Source organism: Desmodus rotundus, chromosome 9 (assembly GCF_022682495.2).
Source record: "Desmodus rotundus isolate HL8 chromosome 9, HLdesRot8A.1, whole genome shotgun sequence".
Classification (NCBI taxonomy): domain Eukaryota; kingdom Metazoa; phylum Chordata; class Mammalia; order Chiroptera; family Phyllostomidae; genus Desmodus; species Desmodus rotundus.
The window spans coordinates 2965100-2987694 of record NC_071395.1 but is presented as its reverse complement, the minus strand read 5'-3'; the positions used below and the strand labels follow the sequence as shown (position 1 = coordinate 2987694).

The 22595-nt window shown below is 52.3% G+C and overlaps 1 protein-coding gene across 1 annotated transcript; it reads left to right on the top strand.

Annotated features, from left to right (window-relative positions):
- The first annotated feature begins 6134 nt into the window (after window positions 1-6134).
- On the top strand, window positions 6135-22210 carry QRFPR (pyroglutamylated RFamide peptide receptor). Its single transcript, XM_024569012.4, has 6 exons — window positions 6135-6632; window positions 12152-12310; window positions 14420-14481; window positions 19262-19497; window positions 20933-21030; window positions 21772-22210. The coding sequence occupies exons 1-6, from the start codon at window positions 6293-6295 to the stop codon at window positions 22122-22124; spliced, it is 1248 nt and encodes a 415-aa protein (XP_024424780.2). The 5' UTR covers window positions 6135-6292; the 3' UTR covers window positions 22125-22210.
- The last annotated feature ends 385 nt before the right edge of the window (window positions 22211-22595 follow it).

Genomic DNA, 22595 nt, shown 5'->3' with positions numbered 1-22595 from the left:
CTCCCTCTGTTTTAAAGTTCTGCTTATCCTTGAAAACCCAGCACAAATGCTCCTGGGTGTCATTCTGGGGCCTCTCAGAGCTGGCCCCCCTTAGTCCTCCATTGTCCCCTGCCAGGGACCCCCACGGGATCGTAGGTCCTCTCTGCTTTTTTCTCTCTTGTTCCGTTTGTAATGTCTGTTCGAGGTGAAGGCTGTTTTCTGTCTTAGTACTCAGCGTCTTGGGATGACAGGGGTGGATGAGGCGGCCTAGGCTTCAGGCGGGCACCTCTGTGCCCGAGACCGGTGTGTTGCGCCGCGTGCGTGCTCACCGCGCCCGGCTGTCTTCCCGATCTTGGCGTGTGAGCGGCGAGGGCGTCTTCCAGTTCAGTGGCCCTCGGTTCGCAGACTTCATGATTTTGAAACGAAATTCTGACCCTTTTATGAGTCGTGATTAAAAATTCCCAAATTAACTTTGTGCTTTGTGAGTACCAAATCACCTTTAAAAACACGTACAGTGAATGAATACATATCCATCCTAGGAAAAGACAGAAAACGCTTATAACCAAAACAAAGTAACTTGAGAAGCCTGTTCTTGCAGCACCTGGAAGTGACCCCGCCCACCCTCTGCCATCGCTCCGCTTCCCACGCAGGTGCATCCTCGCACCTGCTACACTGAATCCCACCTTGTTCATTCGGCACTAGGTCGTGTGGAATCTCACTGTTATTAAAACAGCTCGTGGGCCAGTCAGCTGGCCTTAGGGAGGTTAAAGCAGACTTGTGCAAGCCCCCTAAAGGGCCCGAGGCCTCGCTGAGCCTCGGCTACAATCCCATTCTTGTGCTCGAGTCCATAAGTAACACTTGTGTCTGAAAGAAGGAAACTCGGGAGACTTCAAACTAGAGAGAGTTACTCTCCAGCGACCGTGGATAGGGACAAAAAAAAAAGAAGTTGAACAAAAATGACAACATTTCCTGAGGATTTTGAGTGTTAAACTCGGAATATGCCTTGAAACCCATGCTTGCTGTTTCGACAGAGGAAAATCATAATAGCTAATGTGCATCAGCTGCTTTTCGTTAGGCCCTGCGCTGCACAGTTTGCACAGAAATGCTCTCAGTTAAGTGTTCACGATGGAAACATTAACATTTAGCAGGTATTGGAATCCCAAGGACACAGCCATGGAAACGGAAGCTTCGGTGGGTGAGAGAAGTCAGCTGGGGTCCAGCGGGGAATGGGTTGTTCCCGACCACAACGTTCTGCCGCCAGTCTAGCCATGCTTTCTAAAAATGCGGGGTTTCCACAAGACTTGTTCTCACCAGAAACCTGTGCCGGTAACTGCCCCTCTTTATCAAGTCCATCTGGAATTGTACTGGCCTCACACGCGTGGTTAAAACCCCCATTTTCCTTTCCGGGGCAACTGCCAATTCACCCGTCGAGCAGACACTGTTTTTCTCAGTCCTCTGGGTTCCTCCAGGTTTTCAGCAGCAGCCCCCCGCCCCTTCAGTTGGGCAACCCCACTTTTGGGTGCCTGGTCTGAATTGGGAGGCTGCACCTGGACGGTGGACCATGCGGCCGAGCCCCTCAGGGTCTGTGACGAATCCGCTCCCCAGTGGCCATGTGGGGTGCAGCACACACTCTCTCTCTCAATCAGCCGCGGACATCCCCTCCTGTAGCCCAGGGCCGGGCTTCACGAGACAGGAATGGCTCTGCTTCGCCAGAGAGCAGCGTGCCTGCGTTTTCCTCTTCCGGCTCTTTGCACAGGTCGCTTTCCAGAACTGCTGGCTTGACCCAGACCCCCGCTGGCATCCCGGTTCCCATGGTGAGTGGCCACAGGCAGGATGCTCCCCGCTACCGAACACGCCACGCACCAAGCACTCTGATATGTGCTGTATGAAAACAGGGTGCTGCATCGCCCCCAGAGCCCAGCGCCAGGACGGGGGGTCTCCTCTGACATGTCATCTGCCGCCCCTCTTTTCTAGGTCAGAAGGACCGCAGTACTCCTTGAGAACGTTCCTTGAGCCCCTAGTTGTCGGGAAACTGGTAGCTTCCTGTCACGTCCTGTAGCCCGGGGAGGCCTGGACGTCTGCTGGGCTGCCTGCATTAGCAGCCTCAGGCCCCCACTGGCCCCCCACTCTGTCTCATTCCACTAGGTTTATACCTCGCTGCTTTGTAATAAAAACAGCGTGTGCTTAAGTGTCTGACTGCCTGGGATTTTGAGAGACACGCTCACAGTGATTAGCTGAGCGAGTTCCATAATATCCTGTCTCCCCTTTTTCATTCCCGTAAAAAGGACACGCGGAGAGCCCCTGCCGAGATTGTCCTCGTGAAAATGAACTAAAGCAACAGCGAGAAGCGCGGTTCTCAGACATCATTACTGCCCTCTTTTCCTTTATAAAACAATTGTGGTAAAGTATACGTAAGGTGTGAAACTTAGCCATCCCGACCGCTTTTCAGGGCACAGCGCAGCAGTCACTACACACCCATGGTTGTGCAGAGAGAGCTCTGTGACCTGCACGCCTGGAGCTCCACACCCACCAGACAACTGCCCCCCACGCCCTGCTCCCTGCAGCCCCGGGCAACCCCCTTCTGCTTCCTGTCTCTGTGAACCCCGCTACTCCAGGGGCCTTGGGGGCGTGGGGCCCCACTGTATTTGTCTTCTTCTGCCCAGTTGACGATTTCACTGAGCCTGATGTCCTCATGGCTCATCCGTGAGTTAGCGTGTATCAGCACTTCCTTCCTCTTTAAGGCTGAATAACAGCCCACGGTCTGTCTAGGGCACGCTTTGCTTGTCCGCTCCTGTCCCAATGGACGTGTGAGTTTCCACCTCCGGCCGCCGTGAACGGCGCTGCGTGAACATGGACACGCGCAGACTCTGTGCCTCCTTATCGTCCTCTGTGCCTGCTTTCCTTTGTTCTCCTTGTGACGTTCTGTGACTGGGCCGTGAGAAATTTAAACGTTAGAGCCTCTCGACCTTCCTTAGTCAGTTTCTGCTTTGGAAATTCAGGCTTTGCGAACATCATTAGCTTACTTTCTCCAAGCTCAGAGCCGCCATCTGAGGGAACGTGGCGACTCCTGCCTCCCCCACACTCGGAGTGGGGAGCGGACAATGACAACAAGTGTCTCAAACCCTCCATCACTCCCACCTTGCCATCGACTCTGTCCACCTGGTCAGAATAAAAACAGAATTCCAGTTCTATCAGATACTTACTTCTGCCTCCTGAGTGACAAAATTCTCAGCCAAGTGACGAAAACATTTACCGCTTGTTATGTTTTTTTTTCTGACGATGTCCCATTCAGCCCCGCGTCTGACAATTTTGTAATTTTTGCCAAGGGAGCCTCGATGACTGCACCCTCCGGCAGGATGAACCCGAGAACATCCCTGTAAAAGCACCTCTCGCCTCCTGGTTCCCGTTTATCCCGATTGTTCCCCCACGTTCCTGCCCTCCAGGGCGGGCGCTCCTCCCTGCACTCAGTCAGCGTGTTGCTTTTGGACAAGGGACTCTCTCCCCTGCACTCCTGCAGTCGTGAGTGTGGGCAACAGTGTCAGATGCCTGCGGTCCCCGTCTCCGGCAAAGCCGTTGCCACCTCTGTGTGGAGGAAGTGGCCTTTGTTTCATCCGCACCCTTCCCTCCGAGCCCGGCTGCACCCTGCGGTGTCCGTGCGGCCTTTGTGGGCCTGGCTTGGCTTGCTTGTCTAGAGCTCGCCTTTCTGTGTACAGATGTGGCCCATCCCCCTGGCTCTGGGCTATGGATACTTGTGTCCACCTGCCTCTCTGACAAGGTCAGGAGTTGGCAAACTTGTTCTGCAAGGGGTTGGGCGGTTCCTATTTTCTGCTTCGAGGGCCACCAGTCCCTGTCACGGAGACCCGACTCCGTGCCAGAGTGGGAAGCAGCTGTAGACATAATGGGAGTGAGCGGCCATGGCGGGCTCCTGTCGAACTTTTCTTTTTTACAGACCTGGATGCTTGAATTTTGTACAGTTGCCGTGTGTCATGAGGAATCATCTCTTTGGGATTAGTTTTCAGCCATTTGAAAATGTAGAAACCATTCTCTGCTCATGGGCTGCACAGAAACAGGTGATGGGCCGTCCCTGGCCGGGCTGTGGTTTGCTGGGCCCTGCGGGAGAGCTGCCCAGAGGTGGCCGTGTGCTCTGTGTCCTTGGGTGCAGGGGCTGGACCTTCAGGAGGTGGACCACCTCCTCCTGATGGGCGTGGACCATCCGAGACCACCGCTCCTTAGGGCAGGGCTGTGGTGTGGAGCTGCCTTCTCCTCCACTGACAGGGTTGTCTCTGTGGAAAGGTCCCCAGAAATCTACCACACACACACACACACACACACACGCGCGCACCCAAATTTCTAAAACTAATAAGTGGATTCAGCCACCTTGCAGGTTTCAAGATCTACATATAAAATAAATCAGATTTCTGCATACTAGCAATGAATGCATGGACCTCAACATTAGAAAAACAACACCATGCACAAATGCTAAAAAAAAAACCCAAAACCCCGCTTAAGTGCAAACCTAACAAAACGTATGGATTCGTATGCTGAAAACTATGAAATGCTGCGGAGAGAAGGCGAAGAAGATCTAATTACACTCACAGGTGGGATCTCAGCCTGGTGAAGAAGTCCGTTCTGATGAGAATCCCAGCAAGGCTGTTTGCAGACATAGACACGTTTATGGCAAAACTTACACAAACGTCACAGGCCCTCGAATGTCTGCTTTCAAACCAGAAGAATAAAGTGGGAGGGGTCTCTCTAGCTGATTTCAGCTACGGAGTCCAAGAGAGTGAGGCATTGGAGGGCACTCACACAGACCCGCCGGGTGGAAGGGGGAGCTCAAAATGTCAAACGGGAAACCACAAAACTTTTAGAAAAAGACCTCGGAGAAAATTTGGGGGCCTTAGGACTTGGTGAAGAGTTACAAGGGGCGTCAAGAGTATAATCAATAAAGGGAAAAATTGATAAATAGAACTTCCTCGAAATGGAGAATGTTGATCTGTGAGACCCTATTAAGAGGATACCTGATAAGGCGAGAGGAAAATATTAGCGAACCACGTGTTTGACAAACAACTGGGATCTAGCACATAAAGGGACCCCCCAGAACTCGCCAGCCCATAAACCAGACAATTCGAGCAGAATAGGGACAGCTGGAAGGCGCACACAGGGAGGTGAAGCATCACTGCTGTTGGGCAAATACAAATTAGGATTCAATGCGATGTCACAACACACTTGGAACAGGGGAAGTAAACAACAGCGACAACATCAAGTGCTGGCAAAGATGTGCAGAAACCGGACGTCCTACTTCGCTGGTGGGAATGTAAAATGGTACAGCTGCTCTGGGAAGCCATCTGGCAATTTCTTGAACACCTGAATACACAAACCATAGGCTGAACAACCGAACTTCCCGGCATTTCCCAGAGAAATGGACCCGTGTGTCTGCACGAAATCCTGGACATTAGCTTCACAGCAGGTGTGTTTGTCACAGCCCCTAAGTGCAAACACGCAGCCTGCTCTTCTCTCAGTGAACGGCTGTGGAAACTGGGGTTCACCCTCAGCAAATAATAATAATAATAATAATAATAATAATAATAATAATAATAATAATAATAAAAACAACTACGGTTATTCCTGATGACTTGTATGGATCTGAAGGGCCGTATACTGAGTGGAAAAAGACACTATCCAAAGGTTACCCCCTGTGTAGTTACTTGTCCATAACCTGTCACAACTGGAGTGGAGGACAGGTTAGTGCTTGGGAAGGGGCAGGGGCGGCCGGAGGGAGGGGCTTCCTGGTGACAGAAGAGATTTGACCCTGGTTTTGGTGGTGGTCCCAGGAATCTTCACTTGGGATAAAATCACACAGGTGCACCCACGGTCCCTGTGTCAAAGTCCCGGGTGTGGACTGCACATAGTTACGTGAGGTGGCATCAGTGGGAGAAACTAGGCGGGGGACCTCCCTATGTTAGGGTTATTTTTTAAATAACCGGAACAGATGTGACCTGCATTATTTCCTAAGAGGAGAAACCCAGAGACGGTGGGAAACGCCAGGACTCAGCTCTACGCATCCCAGGACTCATCCCAGGACTCGAAGGCCCAGCGGCCCAGAGGGAGGGAGGGCCGCCCTCCAGGTCCGGAGGCGGTGTCCGTGCAGGGGGGTGCAGCGCTCCCCTCGCAGCCGTCAGGACCCAAAGGCAGCGCCGCTCCCCGAGAAGGAGAAGGGCGGAGCGGCAGCACTTTTCTGGGCCGCCCCTCTCCGCACCTGCCTGGTGCCGGGGGGAGCCTGGGCTGCCCAGGCATCAGACGCGGCAGCGGCGCGATGCAGTCGCTCAACGTCACTCCGGAGCTGTTGTCCCGGCTGCTGCGGGACCACAACCTGACCCGCGAGCGCTTCATCGCGCAGTACGGGCTGCGGCCGCTGGTGTCGGCCCCCGAGCTGCCGGCGCGCGCCAAGCTGGCCTTGGTGCTGACCGGCGGGCTGCTCTTCGCGCTGGCGCTCTTCGGCAACGCGCTGGTGCTCTACGTGGTGGCCCGCAGCAAGGCCATGCACACCGCCACCAACATCTTCATCTGCTCCCTGGCGGTCAGCGACCTGCTCATCGCCTTCTTCTGCATCCCGGTCACCACGCTCCAGAACGTCCTGGACACCTGGCTTGGGGGTGAGTCTGCCGTTCCCACCTCCCGGCCGCCCAGGGGGAACCCCCTTCCGGCCTTTCTCAGAACTTCCCCACCTGCGCTCACCTGCAGATAAGTTTGTGTCGCTGGTCATTCTGCAGCGCGGAGAGGTCAGGAGGGTACCGCTCTGCAGGCGTCTCAGCTCCCTTTTTCATAGTTACTAATATCTGTCCGAATTTTTAATAAAAGATAAAACTACCCCCAACCTCCGGGCTCACTCCCCAAGGTGCTGCTGGGGTAGCTTTCAGATGGTTGTTTGCTGACCAAGCATATGTATAGGCTTAAAACTTGAGAAAAGCAAATATAATACCTTTGCAGGAAAGAATATATTGGACCAGTCATTAAAAAGGTGGCGGGGGGCGGGGAGTTAGCAGGGCCAGGTCGGGGGAAGGAACCCAAAATCTCAGCTCTCCTGCCAGATAGGAGGTGGCTTCCTCTCCTTCCTCAGTAGGGGCCGCAGTGCAGGGGGCGTGGGGTGGCGTGGGGAGGGAAGGTGCTGGAGTCAGTGAGTCCTGCAGAGTGTGGAGGTTGGGGAAAAATAAATACCGGTTTCCCAAAGGACCCAGCCCTTCCAGAGACAGCTGGAGAGGTGTCCTTGGTGCCCCTACCGCCTGCCCCGGGGCCCGTGGTGCACCTTGGAGGGGGGAGCATCAGTTGCAGCCACGTTAGTGGGTGGGCGCATTCCTGTGGCCACCTGAACATCCTCACAAGGTGGCTGGAGACAGAGGGAGGCTGTGAGAGAAGTGGACCTGGGCCTCCCAGCCCTGCGTTTCCACCCCCTTGCTGATTCCGTCACACCTCAGGGAGGGTGTCCCTTCCATCCCACCGTGGCCCCGCCCTTCCCATTAGTTCGAACCGGGTTTATTGTTCATGAATCAGGATGCTGCACCTCGGATGCCCATCTCCTCAGTGATGACAAGTGTCTCCAAACGCATAAAACATTTGAGCCTGGAACGTGGCCTTGAACGTGACACCTAACGCAGAGGGTTGTGAACTGATTTATGGGCTGGAGACTCCCGTGTGCACGCAGTGAAATCACCGTACTGGAGTGTGCAGGGTGTCCAGTGCAGCGAACGCCCCAGAACGCGTGTGCGACCTCAGTGTCGGCGAAGGCGGGTTCAGGGAGCGGGACGGTGCCGCTGGGCGGCTGGAGCTCCGTGTCTGAAGGACAACCTCCCTGCGCAAAGTGGGACGTCTGCTGGGAGTGAAAAGACTTCCGAGTGGGGGTTAGACTGGAGCCTCTTGGGGTCTAGATCTCTGACTAGTGGTTAGAAAATTTCACTTGTTATAATAATCTTTCCTTTTCTATAACATTTAAAAAATGTTAAGGTCCCTGGGAACATTTAAGTGTAGTGAAATTAATGGAAAAAATCAATAGTATTATGGGGCTTTCCAAAAATCTCTTAAATGGAGTGATGGAAGCTATTAGCGAAGAATGGTCTCAGGAAAGCGGAGAAGTAGAAAAGAATACAAGAACACGGCGGGGGAGCCCAGGAGCAACGGTGGTTTGGAAGTAGGATTAAGAACTGACCCTTGGGGCTGGCCGGCGGGCGACCTTCCCTAGAACCAGCTGTGTAGACTCCGTGAGAAGAAAAGGTGCTGTAGGTCCAGAGGGTTAGGACGTTTTCCTGAGAGGTGGTGGGCACGGCACCAGGATTTACATAAAAGATTCTCTCTACTTAGCACCACGGCCTAGTACAGTTAATGCATTTAGCCATTCTGCTATTTTCGACATTCCTTTGTACTACTTTGAGGTTATTACACATTTGGTAAGCACTTGAGTACAAAAATTACATAAAAAGTCCACAAATTATATTATTTCTGGGGAAGGATACTTGATAATGCATTTTTTTTCTCAATAACCTTCACATTCAAGAATTTTTTCCTAATATCTAACCTGACCTTCTACATTTCTTCCCTAGTACACACACACACACACACACACACATCCCTCCTTTGTTACTTGACAGTGACCGATGTTAACATTTTAAACATACTGAAACCACGTGGCTTCCTGCTTTCCTGCCCGAATGTTAACCTGGACTCATTTCATCCTGTGTTTTTAAAGTCTCTTGCCATTAGTGGAGAATAAAAAACTAATTCAGTTATTTTTCTAAAATAGTGTTTGTAGCTCTTAGGATAATGGAAAGTAAGAGGAAAGTCCGGAAAAGAATAATTTTCATCTTGTTTTCTGGCTCAAATGTACAGCCAGAGGTTCTTCTTCATCGGGAGGGAGGGCGCCCTCGGTGGGGAACTGAAGGGTTAGAGTGAGCTTCAACAATCAAAATGCGAGAAGCAGGCGTTCCTGGCGGGCTCTGACAAACAGAACTCTGACTTAAAACCAGATGACTCCAGAAGGAAAAAAGGGAAGGATGGCCCAAGAAAATAGTGCCCTACACAAGGAATGCTAGGATTACCCCAGTTTAGAATGGCCATTTGTGGGAAACAATGTCCCAAAGGACATATTCTTGCAGAGTAGCTTAGCCCTGCGCAAGTCACAGGGGGAGGGCTACAGTGTAGCAGGAGCCACCCAAAAAATCACCAGAAGGGAGAGCTAATAAAGACAGATGTTTAAAAAAGGGCAGAGACAGCCTTTATGCCTATTTTGCTTCAGGTTTCTAGACCTCGAAAAATGATCTCCAAATTAAAAAGGGCTAAGTGAAAAAGGTTGGAATAGAAATAAAGATCAAGATAAATTAGTAGGCAGCAAAAGAGCATCCACCTACTTTTAAAGGAACTCACGTCTTCAGCATAGACTTTGGCGGAACTTCCCGGCAAAATTAGGCCGGGACTTTGGCGGAACTTGGAGACCCTGCTGGCGGTTTCTTAAAAGCTGGTTGGAGAAATGTCAGGAGGAACGAGCTGGGAAAATGCTGCCCCGGGGGTTAGAGGGCAGGTTATGGAACTGCAGCCCGGTGCAGAACTCCCTCGTGGGTTATTCATCGGGTGATCTGTGAGCGTGTCGATCAGAGAGCTGCCCCAGAGCACGGGGACATTAAGGTAGGTGAGAGTGACGCAATAGGAAGAACTGGAGCCGATGGCCCGGGCCCGTGTCCTCATTCTGTCCACACTCAGCTGTGCGGCCCTCAGCATGTCCCGGAATCCCTCGGAGCTGCTGTACCTTTGGGCAACACGGTTGTAGAATGGAATCCCCTCTGGGGGCCATCGGTCCACAAACAGTCCATCACTTCAACTGTGCCAGGGTTACCTCAGTTCTGTGAACCCTGCTGCCTAATGATTAAAGAAAAAGCTGCCTTTTATTAAAAACACATCGTGTCCTGGGGCCTTATGCCATTGTGCGAAGTACTCACAAGCACTCCACGCGACAAGTGGGTGTGACTCATGCCTTTTCACAAGTGGTGACACTGAGGTTCAGAGCACCTGACAAACAGGTCAGGTGAGTCAGGGTCACACCGCACCCTGACATCAGGAGATCAGGTGACCGATGTCCCCCCATGCTTTATGACGGACGGGTCGGGTAGCCCCACAACGAGAGCACGGCAGTGATGATTGGCATTTGTTCGGACACCTCCGCCTGAAACGTGTTGATGATGGACCCGTGCCCATTTCATGGGAAGTTTCTTCTGGTGTTCATTTAACCTTGACCCCTCCAGCTTTTATTTGTGTAATAAACAATTTGGTTGAAAGAATAGAAGAAATTCTGATCAAAATTTCCAAAAAAGGAGAACTATCTAGGTAAAGAATTGATTCACATGTTCATCTCTGCAAGTATCGCCGCGTCCCAAACAGGATTTGAAGCTAATTCATTCACAGTATTCAAACAGCAAAATACATCAGTATCGAAAGTAAATCCCTATGCTTAGCACCTGAAGTGCTGGACCACAGAGGGCCTTCACTCCGAACCAAAGATGGAGGTAGGAGGCAGCTGGCTCTTGGGTTGCCATTTGGAACTCCTGAGCAGGACTAGGAAGTAAGAGCTAGAAGAGCAATATCTACAGGCATCTCCCCTTCAGTCATGGACTCTTGGATGAACAGAAATTGTCTATTAGTGCATTTCAGGTTGATTTCAAGTTCAACCAAAACCAGCCATTTGAAAACTCTAGCACGAAAGCACTGTAAATTTCTGGTAGAGTCCCAGAAGAGGGTGTTTAGACCAGAGAGACAGGGAGTTTCTGCCTAAGCCAGACCATGCCCTGAGCACAGGGGTTGGGGGGTCTTCCCTCTGGGCCATGGAGGAACAGCTGGGGCAGCTAGGACCGACTGGACGGTGACACGGAGCCTTCTTCAACTCTGGGCAGAGCCGCTGTTGGAAAAGCTGGCCGATGAGTTCTGAAATTCTGAAATTCTCTCCGAAGGGGAGTGGCTGCGAGCCCCGTGGCCGCTGGCTTGGCTTCAGTGAAATGTGTGTTTGCGGAGTGCCTGCTGTGAGCCATCGTAAATGCCCTGGGCACTTCTGTGGAGGTCGTGGACAAACGTCCTTGCTCTGGGCGTGCTGACCGTCCAGTAGGCCTGGGGGACAGTGTCCGTAAACCAAACAGCAGACATGCCAGTGAACGAGACAGGAGGCGGGCGGGTGGAAGAATCGGAGAGAAGAGGAGAGTAAGAGAGAGGAGGGATGAGGGGGAGGGGACAGGCTGCCATCGCCCAGGTGGGTGTCCAGCATGAGGGCCTGGCGGAGGAGGTGACTCTGAGCGAAGGCTTCCATGCAGCATGGGAGGAAGGAGCCCGCTCAGCAGGGCTGGGAAGGGCACTTGTGAGAGAGGGGGAGAGAGGAGTCCTGCTTGGTGACAGCTTGGACCATGTGACCTCTGTGATATTTGCCTGGTTTCTGTTCCTGAGCTGGCGGTCGCACTGACAGTTCAGAATAATTAATTTGGAAACAGTGAGCACAATGGATTCGAGAGCAGAGATGTCAGGCAGGGCTCACAAATACAGATGGTGAGACGCCAGTCAGATAAAACATGGGCAATGAACTCAAGTATTTAAAAAACTATTGCATCAGCCATGTCTGCAGACTAAATCTCTCCTGGGGGCCTCCAGTTTGAGACCTTTGCCCTAGAGAAAGTGAAATCGGTGGGACGGGGGTGGGGGGGAGAGTAACGGTGTGACCCAGATGGACCTGGACAGGAAGTCAAAGGTGAATTAAGGGTAAAGAGGAAATGTGGGCATGCCTCGTGAGGACCGCTCCTCTGTTGTGATCTGGCTGGGGCCCAGGGGAGGAAACAGAGGCTACTCTGTAGCGTGGGGCCCAGGAGAGCCGTTTCCCAGGCAAAGGTCGCATGGGTTTTTCCCACCTATTTTCAAAGGCCGAGACTCACTTGCCCTGTTGTTGCTCCATTGCATGTAATTACCTACAATTTAGGAACCCAGAACCCTCGCAGCGGGAGAAGCTATCAGCCAGGGCCAACTGTCTCCATTCTTTTGCATCTGCCATGTAATTACGTAACACTTTTGGGCGGGACTCACAATGAATGAACTGCGACAGTTGCAGAGAGACAGAGAGAGCTCCCCGCCTTTCCCTGTCGCCCGTTTGCCGCTGCAGGTGCCTTCGTCTGCAAGATGGTGCCCTTCGTCCAGTGCACTGCCGTCGTCACTGAGACCCTGACCATGACCTGCATCGCCGTGGAGAGGCACCACGGGCTGGTGCACCCTTTTAGGATGAAGTGGCGCTACACCCACCGGCGGGCTTTCACCATGCTAGGTGAGGGCCTGTCCCGGGCTGCCTGATGCCGGCAGCCCCATACAAACTGGGGGGCAGCTTCTCCCAGCTGTTGGCATTGGGGGGTATTGCGAGAGCTTCGGTCCTCTCCTGCCCACCCCACCCCCACCCCACCTCATCTCTCCCGGGGTGCTCTGTCTCTCATTGCCAATGTCTTTCCTTGGTTTAAGTCTTGACAACAGAAGCCCAGCCTCCATGGACCAGGGCCAGACCCTCAGTGGCATTGCTGAAGTGACGTCGATTAGGTCAGGAAACTGCTTCCTGACCTGAGGGGCCACTGAGACGCCGCTGTCGGGGCAGGCAGATTTCCACAGGAGCCAGGGACGGTTCTTTCAGGAGAGTGGAGAGCAGGATGCTGCCCAGAAGGCCGTGGACCCATGGGAACATTGGGTGCTGGGTGCTGGCAACACCCAATGAAAATGTAGCCCAGCCACTTTCCGTTAGCTTGTGGCGTCCCTGAGTCAGCAGGCTGGTGTGCAGGGCCCTCGTGAGACTCGTCCGAGAGCCGAGCACAGTCCTACAGAAGAGCTCTGTTTGAGAATCACCGCTGAGCTATTTGTAAACCCTAATGGGCCTCGCCGTGGTCTGGGTGTGCAGCAGCCAGATAATTGGAGCTTTAGGGAGTAACGAGAGCAATCAGCAAAGAGAACAATTTTCCCCAACGTCTCACTTGAGAGCAGTAAGTAAACCTTTCCAGCCAGCGTGGGATCGCGGGAGGACAGAAAGAACTCCTGAAGGCTTTTCAACGCCAAACTCAAACTCATTTGAAGTAGTTCGAAATGAACAGACAAACCAATAGGGGAAAATGGTTAGTTCTAGTTAGTCCTACGCGGCCGCCTTCCTACAGAGAACTCAAAGACCTCTTAGCTTTTAATAATTGACTCCCTTCCACTGTCAGAACATGTAGAAGCCGCAGGTAGGTGTGGGAAGAGGCCGAGGAGAGACATACTTAGTGGAAGGGAATTATTTAAGAAGGGAAGAACAGTAGAGGGAGTCTCAGCACCCAAAAGCGAAGTTGGGAAAAGGCAGTCCAGGCCATTTCTACTCAAAAAAGTCACTGGACAGGAAGGTTTTTAGGTTAAGTGAGCTCTTCTTCCCAGGGGGCTTCCCTGTAGGGCTGCCCGGTGCCACTACCCCCAGCTCTGGGACACTGTGAAGCAGGAGTCTGTCATGCCCAGCTCCGCCATCCAGTGGGACTATATCCCCCTGGGCTGGGGTCTCTGTCCCCGATCAGGCGTGGGCCCGGGAGGGCTGGCACCGAACTGAGCCAATTAGACTCAACTCCTCCCCAAATCCTACTGAAGACTAGAAAAATGGCTGGGCACAGGTAACATCCTAAAGTGAGGAGAGGACTAGAACAGGGGTACAGGGCCTGTGCAGAGGGAGGGAGGGAAGTGAGGGGAGGCCTCGGCGAGCCTCAGGGCTGTCTGGACCCATGCAGGTTCCTGTGTGTCTGTAGAATGAGCACCATCATGGCCTCAGTGAGTCTCCGTTCCTTGAAATCCAGGGCCACATGTAGTTTTCCCAAAGCTCCCACTCCGTCTAGAAAGCGCAAGCGGGGTCTGAGGTGGGAAGTCTTCCTCAGAACGGATGGCGGGGCTCTTGGCTCTGGCCTCGTCCGAGGCTGTTAGGTTGTCTATTGTACGGACGCCTCATGGAAGCAGTTCTCTCGACAAAACTCTCTGGTTTCTGATGCTGTGTGTTACGTAAATGAGAAAATAACGCCCATATTGGGACAGTTCAGGTGAAAGCCCGTTCAGTTTTAAGCAGAAATTTTAGAGGGCGATCTGTATCACGTTTAAGATTTCCATTCACTCAACAAGTGCATTTCTGCTGATCGAGCGCCCACGAGGGAGCCTCTCCGGGGAAAGCCAGGTGGTCAGTGCTACCTGGAAGGGGCGGTGGCCTTCAGGGCTTTCCTAGAGCAGGTGGCTTGAGTCCTGGAAAGTGAGCGCCCAGGCAGAGAGTGGGGGTGCAGGGCCAAGCCAGGGCAGCAGCAGGGGGACCCTGGTAGAGCACCCTGTCCTGCTCGAGAACGCAGCACCATGTACTTTGCTTGGATGAGTCGCATTCTGACGATCATTTCCACAGGTGTGGTGTGGCTGGTGGCGGTCGTCGTGGGGGCCCCCATGTGGCACGTGCAGCGACTGGAGGTAGGTTCAGGGCTGGGACCAATCACACACTGTGGGGAATGTCCCGCCCTCTCCATGACAGCCACCGCTCTTCATGCAAGAGGTGAACAGCCAGCAGGCACGGTCTCAGTCATTGCTATGGGGGTTTCCGAGTGGCCTTAATATGTAAGATCCCCCCCCAGCCAAGCTGGCTTTATCTAGCTCTTCCTCGATCTTTTATCCGTGAGACTTTAATGCCCCAAATGCACTTTACCAAGGTCACGTTTACATTTTCCTGCCCGCTGAACATGGCCTTCCTCGTGTCCTGCAGTGTATACTCACACTGTAAGAGTCCACGGGTCACTCCCACATGTGTTCTAAGTCACATACAATTCTTTTAAACTGTGTATCCTTTTGTGCCCTTTCAAATCAACCTGGGCACGCAACGCCCATCCGCAAGGATGTCAGATACGCCTTCAGGCTAGGGCAACTTAAAGTGTGGCGTTATTTGTTTATTTATGTGTATATTTTTTAAATTTGTCTTTTAAAGTATGGTTGGCACGCAATCTAATATTGGCTACACTAGTTTCCGGTGTAAATAGTGACTCAATCTTTTGACACCTTACAGTGTGAGCACCCCACTAATTCTGGTCGTCATCTGTCACCTAGCAAACTTATCACAATATCGTTGACTCTGTTCCCCTTTACCTTTACGTCCATCCCTCCCCACCCCCCGCAGCTGGTAACCATCCAGTTGGTCTCTGTATCTATGAGTCTGTTTATGTTTTGTTTGTTTGGGCTTTGTTTTGTTTTTCGGTTCCAAATGTAAGTGAAACAATACGGTGCTTGTCTTTCTTTGCCTAGTATGATTTCACTCAGCATGATTTAGACTAAGTCCATCCGTGTTGTGACAAATGGCAAGATTTCGTCCTTTTTTACTGCTGTGTAATATTCCACTGTACATATATGCCGCACCTTCTGTATCCACTCATCTACCTGTGGGCACCTAGGTGGCCCCGATACCTCGGCGATTGTAAATAATGCTGCAGTGACCCTGGGGGTGGCTTATGTTCTTTTCAAATGAGTGTTCTCATTTTCTTCGAGTGATTAGCCAGAAGTGGAATTGCTGGGTTATGTAGTAATTCTATGTTTGATATCTTGAGGGCCCTCCACACTGCTTTCCACAGTGGCCGCCAGTCTGCATTCCCACAGCAGTGCCCAGGGTTCCCTTCTCTCCACGTCCTCGCCCGCACTTGCTGTCTGTTGACTTCCTGCTGGTAGCCGGTTCTGACCGGTGTGAGGCAATATCTCCTTGTGGTTTTGATTTGCATTTCCCTGATGATTACTGATGTTAGGCATCTTTTCATACGTCTGTTGGCAATCTGTCTGTCTGCCCTGGAGAAATATCGTTTCACTTCCTCTGCCCATTTTTCGATCAGATTGTTTATTTTTTTTGTTATTGAATTATATGAGTTTCTTTTGCATTTTTGATATCAACTCCTTATCGGACAGATCATTTGTGAATACAGTCTCCCAGTCAGTAGGTTTTCTTTTCATTTTGTTGATGGTTTCCTTTGCTGGGCTAAAGCTTTTTAGCTTGATGTAGTTCCATTTGATTTTTTAAAAAATTTGTTTCCCTTGCTTGAAGGAACATGTCCAAAAATGTATCACTGAGATGGATGTTGGACTGTTTACTTCCTAGGTTTTCTTTTAGGAGTTTTATGGTTTCAGGTCTTGCATTTTTCAGTCCATTTTGAGGTTACTTTTGTATATGGTGTAAGAGAGAGGACCAGTTTCTATTTCCTTTTTTTCCTTGCATGTACCTGTCTGGGAAAGCACGGCGTGGTTTGTGATGTGGGTGGTGTACCAGGTGAGCTGGGCTCCACAGACAAGCACGGAACGCAGGTTCATTCTGTTCCTCGCTCGCTACCTGTAAACATACCGTGGGCAGGGGGTGAGGGGGGCCCCGTCACCCCTGTGGTCAGTCAGATGATAACATTCCTCCCGCCCCTGTCAGTCACAAGAACAGGGTCAGTGTTGTTACTGAAATGTCCAGCCCAGTGTCACAGTCACATCGTCTGAATGCTCAATGCATTCACGCTGTCACCTCCCCCCAGCGCTATGGGGGTGGTGGTGTGTGTGCCCCCCTTCGTCTCTGCTTCCCCACCTGTTTCTCTGCCTCCCCCTCAGCCAGCTGGCTGCCCCCGCCCCCCGGGAGCTGCCCGGGGCCGTGGGGGAGGATGGGGCAGGTGTCCTATCCCTCTCCAGCCTCTGCTCCAGCTGGAAACCTCACTGACAGGCCTTTCAGAGACAGCCCAACCCAGCCCCCTCTGGGGGTCCGTTTCACGCCCACGAACTCTAGGAGATTTGTCTATTTTTTTAAATAAATTTACTTCAATATAAGCTCTAAATATAACTGAAATAGATTTAACTCATTCAGTTTATAGAAAATGCATCTAACTTCATTGGGAAAGCCAGTCCTCACTGTCAAATCAGCCAAATTGGATTCGCTTTCTGTCAGGAAGAGCATGACTTCATTTTTCAAACCCAATGCATGGATTTATATGCACACTGCCGCCTCCTTCTCGCCCCTCAGTTCTGTTAGGGACGGTGCGTGCGAGCAGGGCCCAGGCCTGGGTCCCCACCTGCGCACGGGAAAGCAGCAGCGGCCTCTTCCCTTTGCTGCCCCGGGTGCGCCCTCCGGCCTGGAATCACTGACAGGTTTCAGGGGCGGAAGCAACCAGGCGGCTTGACTGAAACGGTCGTCACTTCTGTCCCTTCGCTGTGTGACGCTGGCAGCACCACCTTGCAACACCCGTCAAACTGCCTTCGGCTCAGACGTCAAGCTTTCCCCTCAGTGGAAGCTCATTCGACCCAGGAAAAGCAGGGAGCCCTAGCTACGTGGCCCGAGGGGGCCTCGGTCATGGTGGCTCCCCTGTCGCCGGGTGGGGAGCAGGTCTGTCGTTGGATCCCCAGGGTCAGGTGTGGGGCGGCCAGAGGACTGTGTGGCCTGGGAGAAGGGGCTGGGAGAGGCAGTGGAACGTGGGCCCAGTGGGGCGCGTCTACCTGGGCCACTCTCTGAGGCAGTGGGACTTCGGAGAAGGGTCAGTCTGGAAGTGCTGGGTTGGCCAAAAAGTCTGTTTAGTTCTTTCCATAAAACAAAAGACAGATTTTTCATGCTCACTGATAACTTTGCTGATCTGGGTATCTGGAGCATGTCAGCTCTCTCCGGCTATTGGCTTCCAGTGCGTAGAGGCCGGGGCGCTGCTGAACATCCTGCAGTGCATGAGACAGCCCCACGGCAGAGGACTGTCTGGCCGCAATGTCAGTAGTACAAGAAACTTCGCAAAGCACTCTGACACGTTCACGCAGTCACAGCACCTCCTCCACACATGGCACACGTCTGCTTCTGTGTTTCCTTATGAAAAATTCATCAATTCTGTGAAGATTTTTTTTTAACACATGCGATGTGACAGCTGCCACAGTAGAATCTCACAAAATTGTAGTGCATGAAGTGAAGGACAACCAGTTGCTAGTAGAGCCATCGTTTGGAAAAAACTAAATGAACGTTTTGGCCACCCCCATAGCAGACCTGACACTGGTTTTCATACAACCCTGGGCGCGCGCTGTCAGGGTGTATTTGTTGGGCCCGGACAGCCACACCTGCTCAGGACCGGCCACCTGTGCGCTGCTGTTGGGACGCACCTGTCTGCGGGCCCTGTGGCTGTTGGCTCTGGTGGCCCCGTCTCCGGGAGTCAGGGTGCATTTCACTTCCGTGTCCTGGTTCAGGGTGTTGGGGTCTCGGAATAATTATTCACCGTGTGTTTTCATTCCAACTTAGTCATATTTGTAAACAACACCTAGAGCAGAACCTGAAGTTTACCTTCGGTGAGTATACAGCCACGCTTTCCCCGTTCAGTTGGCACTGAAGACTCGGGACAGAATTTGCTGGGAGTAGAGGCAGAAATATGTCTAAGATGGAAACGTTTTTCACCCAGAAAGCTCTTGAGTAGGAAAAATGACAACAGTTTTGATAAATTCTCTAACTCTTATTCCTATCATCCAGAGAAGTGACTTTTGAATATACATTAAGTATTTAGTTTGTCCTTTATTAGCCTTTGCTATTTGTATGCATATTGTCATAATACATTTGAACTCATAAGATGAGTCTGTCAGAAATGGTATTAATAACAGACATTGACCCTCTATAAAATGAACACCTCAAAGGCTTACAATTAAGCCTGAATATTTACAGATTAGCGATAGGGCGAATCCCGATTTCTCATTCATCTTAGACTCTGAAAGCTACTGGCTGCCTTTCTAACACCCGTGCACCCGAGCAGCCGGAACAGAGCAGCGACCTGAACCGGCCCCAGCAACTTCCAGACGATGGTTCTGAACGTATGTGAGCCGCCGGCTGCCTGGTCAAAATCTGTCTCCTCAGCGACTGAGGAAGCCAGCTAAGGCAATGTTAAGCTAGCTGGCTTGCCACACGTAACCCTATTTTCATTCCCACTCTGGTCGTTGAATTGTGCCGGCTCCTCACTGAAAACGCACGACTGGAGTGTAAAAGGCTGAGACAGACACAAAGTGAACAGGTGTCAGACCTCAATTTGATGTGCAGTAGAAAAGAGTGTCAAACTCTGAGGGATGTAAGCAGTGATGCGGGAAAAGCCGCACTTCCGCACGAAAGCACCGTGGAGACTCCACGTCCGTGGAGGCGGCAGCCACGGAGACCACGGGGGTGGGGTGGGGGGGGTGGGGAAAGCGCCCCGTCGCGCCGCCTGCCGGCCGTTCTAACAGAATCGTTCTCGCTCCAAAGGTGAAGTATGACTTCCTGTATGAGAAACAACACCCCAGCTGCTTGGAGGAGTGGGCCAGCCCCGTGCACCGGAAAGTCTACACCACCTTCGTCCTCATCATCCTCTTCCTCCTGCCGCTGGGGGTGATGCTCAGCCTGTACAGTAGGATCGCCTACGAACTCTGGGTCAGGAGGAGAGTGGGGGACAGCTCGGCGATCGGAACCATGCACGGAGGAGAGGTATCCAAGATAGCCAGGTCGGTTCCATGAAATATTCATCTCGGCTTAAAATGTGTTTAAGGGGTTGTGCTGGAAGGGGCAGCTGCCAGGGCTCTCAGGATTCCTGGGTCCTTTGGGCAAAGTTCTGTGCTGGGGACGGCGGGCGGAGCTGTCTAAACTTTTGAGATTCTATGTATGGCCGGAAAAAAGGGCAAGCTCACCAGCTCCCGAATCCACCGTGACAGAAACCTTCTTGGAAGTTAGACGTTATTCTGTTTTCTTCTACACATCAGCCCGACATGGTGGGAAGAGCCGTGGGCGCCCCCCTCTCTGCCACCCACCAGCCCCACGGTGGGGGTAAGTGTCCTCCCTCCCCGGCCTCGCCTTCCTTGTGTGCCCCAGGGAGCCCGGCATGGTGCTAACATGCGCAGGTGACATGTGGGGAAAGCCTTTGGAAACCAGAGCATGCTATTTAATTATCGATACATTTTATTTTTACCTAAGGGCATTGCTTTCCTATTGCATCATGAATAGAAAAGGTAAAACACACCTTACTGCTGTGGTGCTTGTAGTTCATACAGTTTGTTTTATAATCTACAAAGATTGTAACAAAGATTCAAAACGAAGAGAAACCTGTCAAGAAGTCTAATGGTTTGAAGAGATTTTAGCATTTCTTCAAGTGTGCAGCGCCCTCTAGTGCCCAGTTTGTGTGAAGGACTCCTCCCTCCCCGGGTTCCAGATGCTCAGCATCTCAGAGCTTCCTGCTGGTTCAGCTCTCCCGCGTCCTGGAAGAAAGGGCTCCCACGCTGAAATAGGAAATAACGACTGTGACTTTTTACAACTGTAAAGCACCATGCAAACGTGCAGACTCCTTGCATGTGCTTATCTCCTTCACAGGAGTAATAGAGAAAACGAGTGGAAATCCTGGTGAATCGTGCTCTTTCAGAGACACAGTAAAAGTCTGCATTCACTTACATCCTTAGGGCTTGCCCGATTTCATAAATGCTGATGTTTTTGTACCGCAGGGTCGGGTGCTCTTCGATACAAAATGGATCAGAAGTTAGATTGCCCACATTTAAGTCCCCAGGAGCCCTGCCTGATTTGTTTGCATCCTTTCCTTGCCGGTCTGACTTTGCAAGTTACTCAGCCTTCCCTGTGCCTCAGTTCCTGCACCTGTCAAAGGCTTGCTGGGAAGATGAATGACATGATCCATGCCAAGCGTCCGGCAGGAGGCTAGGCGTGTAAGGGGCACACGCCACAGGGTGTTTACGATGGGGGAATGTTGGGGTGCGGGGAGAGCGGCGATGGGCAAGATGCCAAACTGCCCACATCTACCCCATCGTGAACTTCGCTAACGTGGGTGAGATTGGGGCTGAGAGGCCTGGGATCAAACTGTGTTTCGTGGCTCTGCGATCGAGCGGACACGTTTGCCCGTGAGAGGTCGACTGATACAATGTGTCCTTGTGGGTCCAGGAAGAAGAAGCGGGCGGTCCTCATGATGGTGACGGTGGTGGCCCTCTTCGTGGTGTGCTGGGCGCCCTTCCACGCCGTCCACATGGCGCTCGAGTACAGTGAGTGCTCGCCGCTCTCCCGTGAGGGAAGCGCTGCTTTGCTCCCTGCTGGCTCGCACGATGAGCCGCTGATGCTTGTTGCTTTTCCCTTGGGTAATCAAGTATCAGATGTTTCGTGGTTTCAAGGCCACCCGACATTGCACGGTAGATAATTCTGTGTGATGATGGCCACATCTTCTACAGTTAGAGAAGAGCAAGGAAAGACTCCGAGGTTCTCCCTGCATGCGATGCCTCCTGTTCTCCCCGAGTTATTCACCATCGGGACCGAGGGATAGGCTGCATGTTCCTTATTTAGAGTCCTGACGTGAGCCACGGGAATTTGATCACACCTGGGGTTCTCCACACCCCCCTCCGCCCCCCGTGAGGTCTCCCAAATACTCTCAGGTGTCAGGTGGTTCTCAGGTGACTGTGTTTCTAAAATGCAAGTGAACATCGGAGAGCAGCCATTGCTCCCAGTTTACCTGCATCTTGGAACCCCGTTGAAATGTCGGGGGGCACCCTAACGACGTGTGCCAGGCCCCAGGCCATGCCTGTCAGGCCGAGGCCCGGAGGACAGGGACGACGCACACAGGTGGATTTTCTTCGGACGTCATCACCGGCTCCCTGCCGAAGTGGTCTGGAGAATTTCTCACCGCCTTCCCCGGGCGTCCCCGTGTTGGGCAGAGGCGGACGGCAAACAGAAATTTTACTTCGGGGTCATTCGCACAAACGCACACTCTCAGGTGTGTCTCTCTGTTTCAGGCGACTTTGAGAAGGACTACGACGAGGTCATCGTCCAGAGGACCTTGGCCATAGTGCAGATCCTCGGGTTTTCCAACTCCATCTGCAACCCCATCGTGTACGCGTTCATGAACGAAAACTTCAGGAAGAACTTCCTGTCTGCAGCCTGTCGCTGCGTAGCCAGAGAACCCCGCCCCCCTGCACAGAGGAGGCGCGGGCCCCCAGGGACGGCGAGGATGCGGAGGAGAGCCAGGTGTTGCCCCAGAGAGAACGCTGTGGCAGAGACCAAGGGAGAGGCGTTCGGTGAGGGCAGCATGGAAGTCAGGCTGAGCGACCAGCCCCAGGGGGGGCGGCAGCTGCCCCGGCCCGTCTGACCGGCTGCGGATTCTGCCTCGGGCTGCGGGCACTGGTTGCAAGTTACAACCGTGTCTCCCCGTAACTAATGTCATCCACAGCTCAACTTGAGCAAAAGTCAAAGACGTTTGTTTCATCTTTGAATGCTGAAAAGAAGGAACCTTAAAACCTCATTTTTTTCCGTAAAAAATAGGACGTTGCACATGAAGACTCAGTTCTGAAAAATTGCCGAGCCGTCCTCGTAGTGCAGATTAGAAGAGTGGATTTTAAACACACTTGGCCAGTAGTTTTCCCCACCCTGTCGGTGTGATGTGGCTCTTTCCGTGTCGTTAAACTGGAGGAGAAAATAAAAATAGTGTCTTCGTTCCTGAAGAAGAGTTGCGCACTGTGAATGTAACTTTTAGGGCCCCGTGGAATCTTCAAACTCGGTGACACCGTGTTCACAGACAAGGCCTGTCCAAGAATCACAGTGTCGAAGGAGGCAAGGACAC

Coding starts and splice junctions, on each gene's coding strand:
- QRFPR (XM_024569012.4), top strand. CDS start 6,293: ATGCAGTCGCTCAACGTCACTCCGGAGCTGTTGTCCCGGCTGCTGCGG. Junction 6,633..12,151: donor CCTGGACACCTGGCTTGGGG/GTGAGTCTGCCG, acceptor TTGCCGCTGCAG/GTGCCTTCGTCTGCAAGATG. Junction 14,482..19,261: donor GGCACGTGCAGCGACTGGAG/GTAGGTTCAGGG, acceptor CTCGCTCCAAAG/GTGAAGTATGACTTCCTGTA.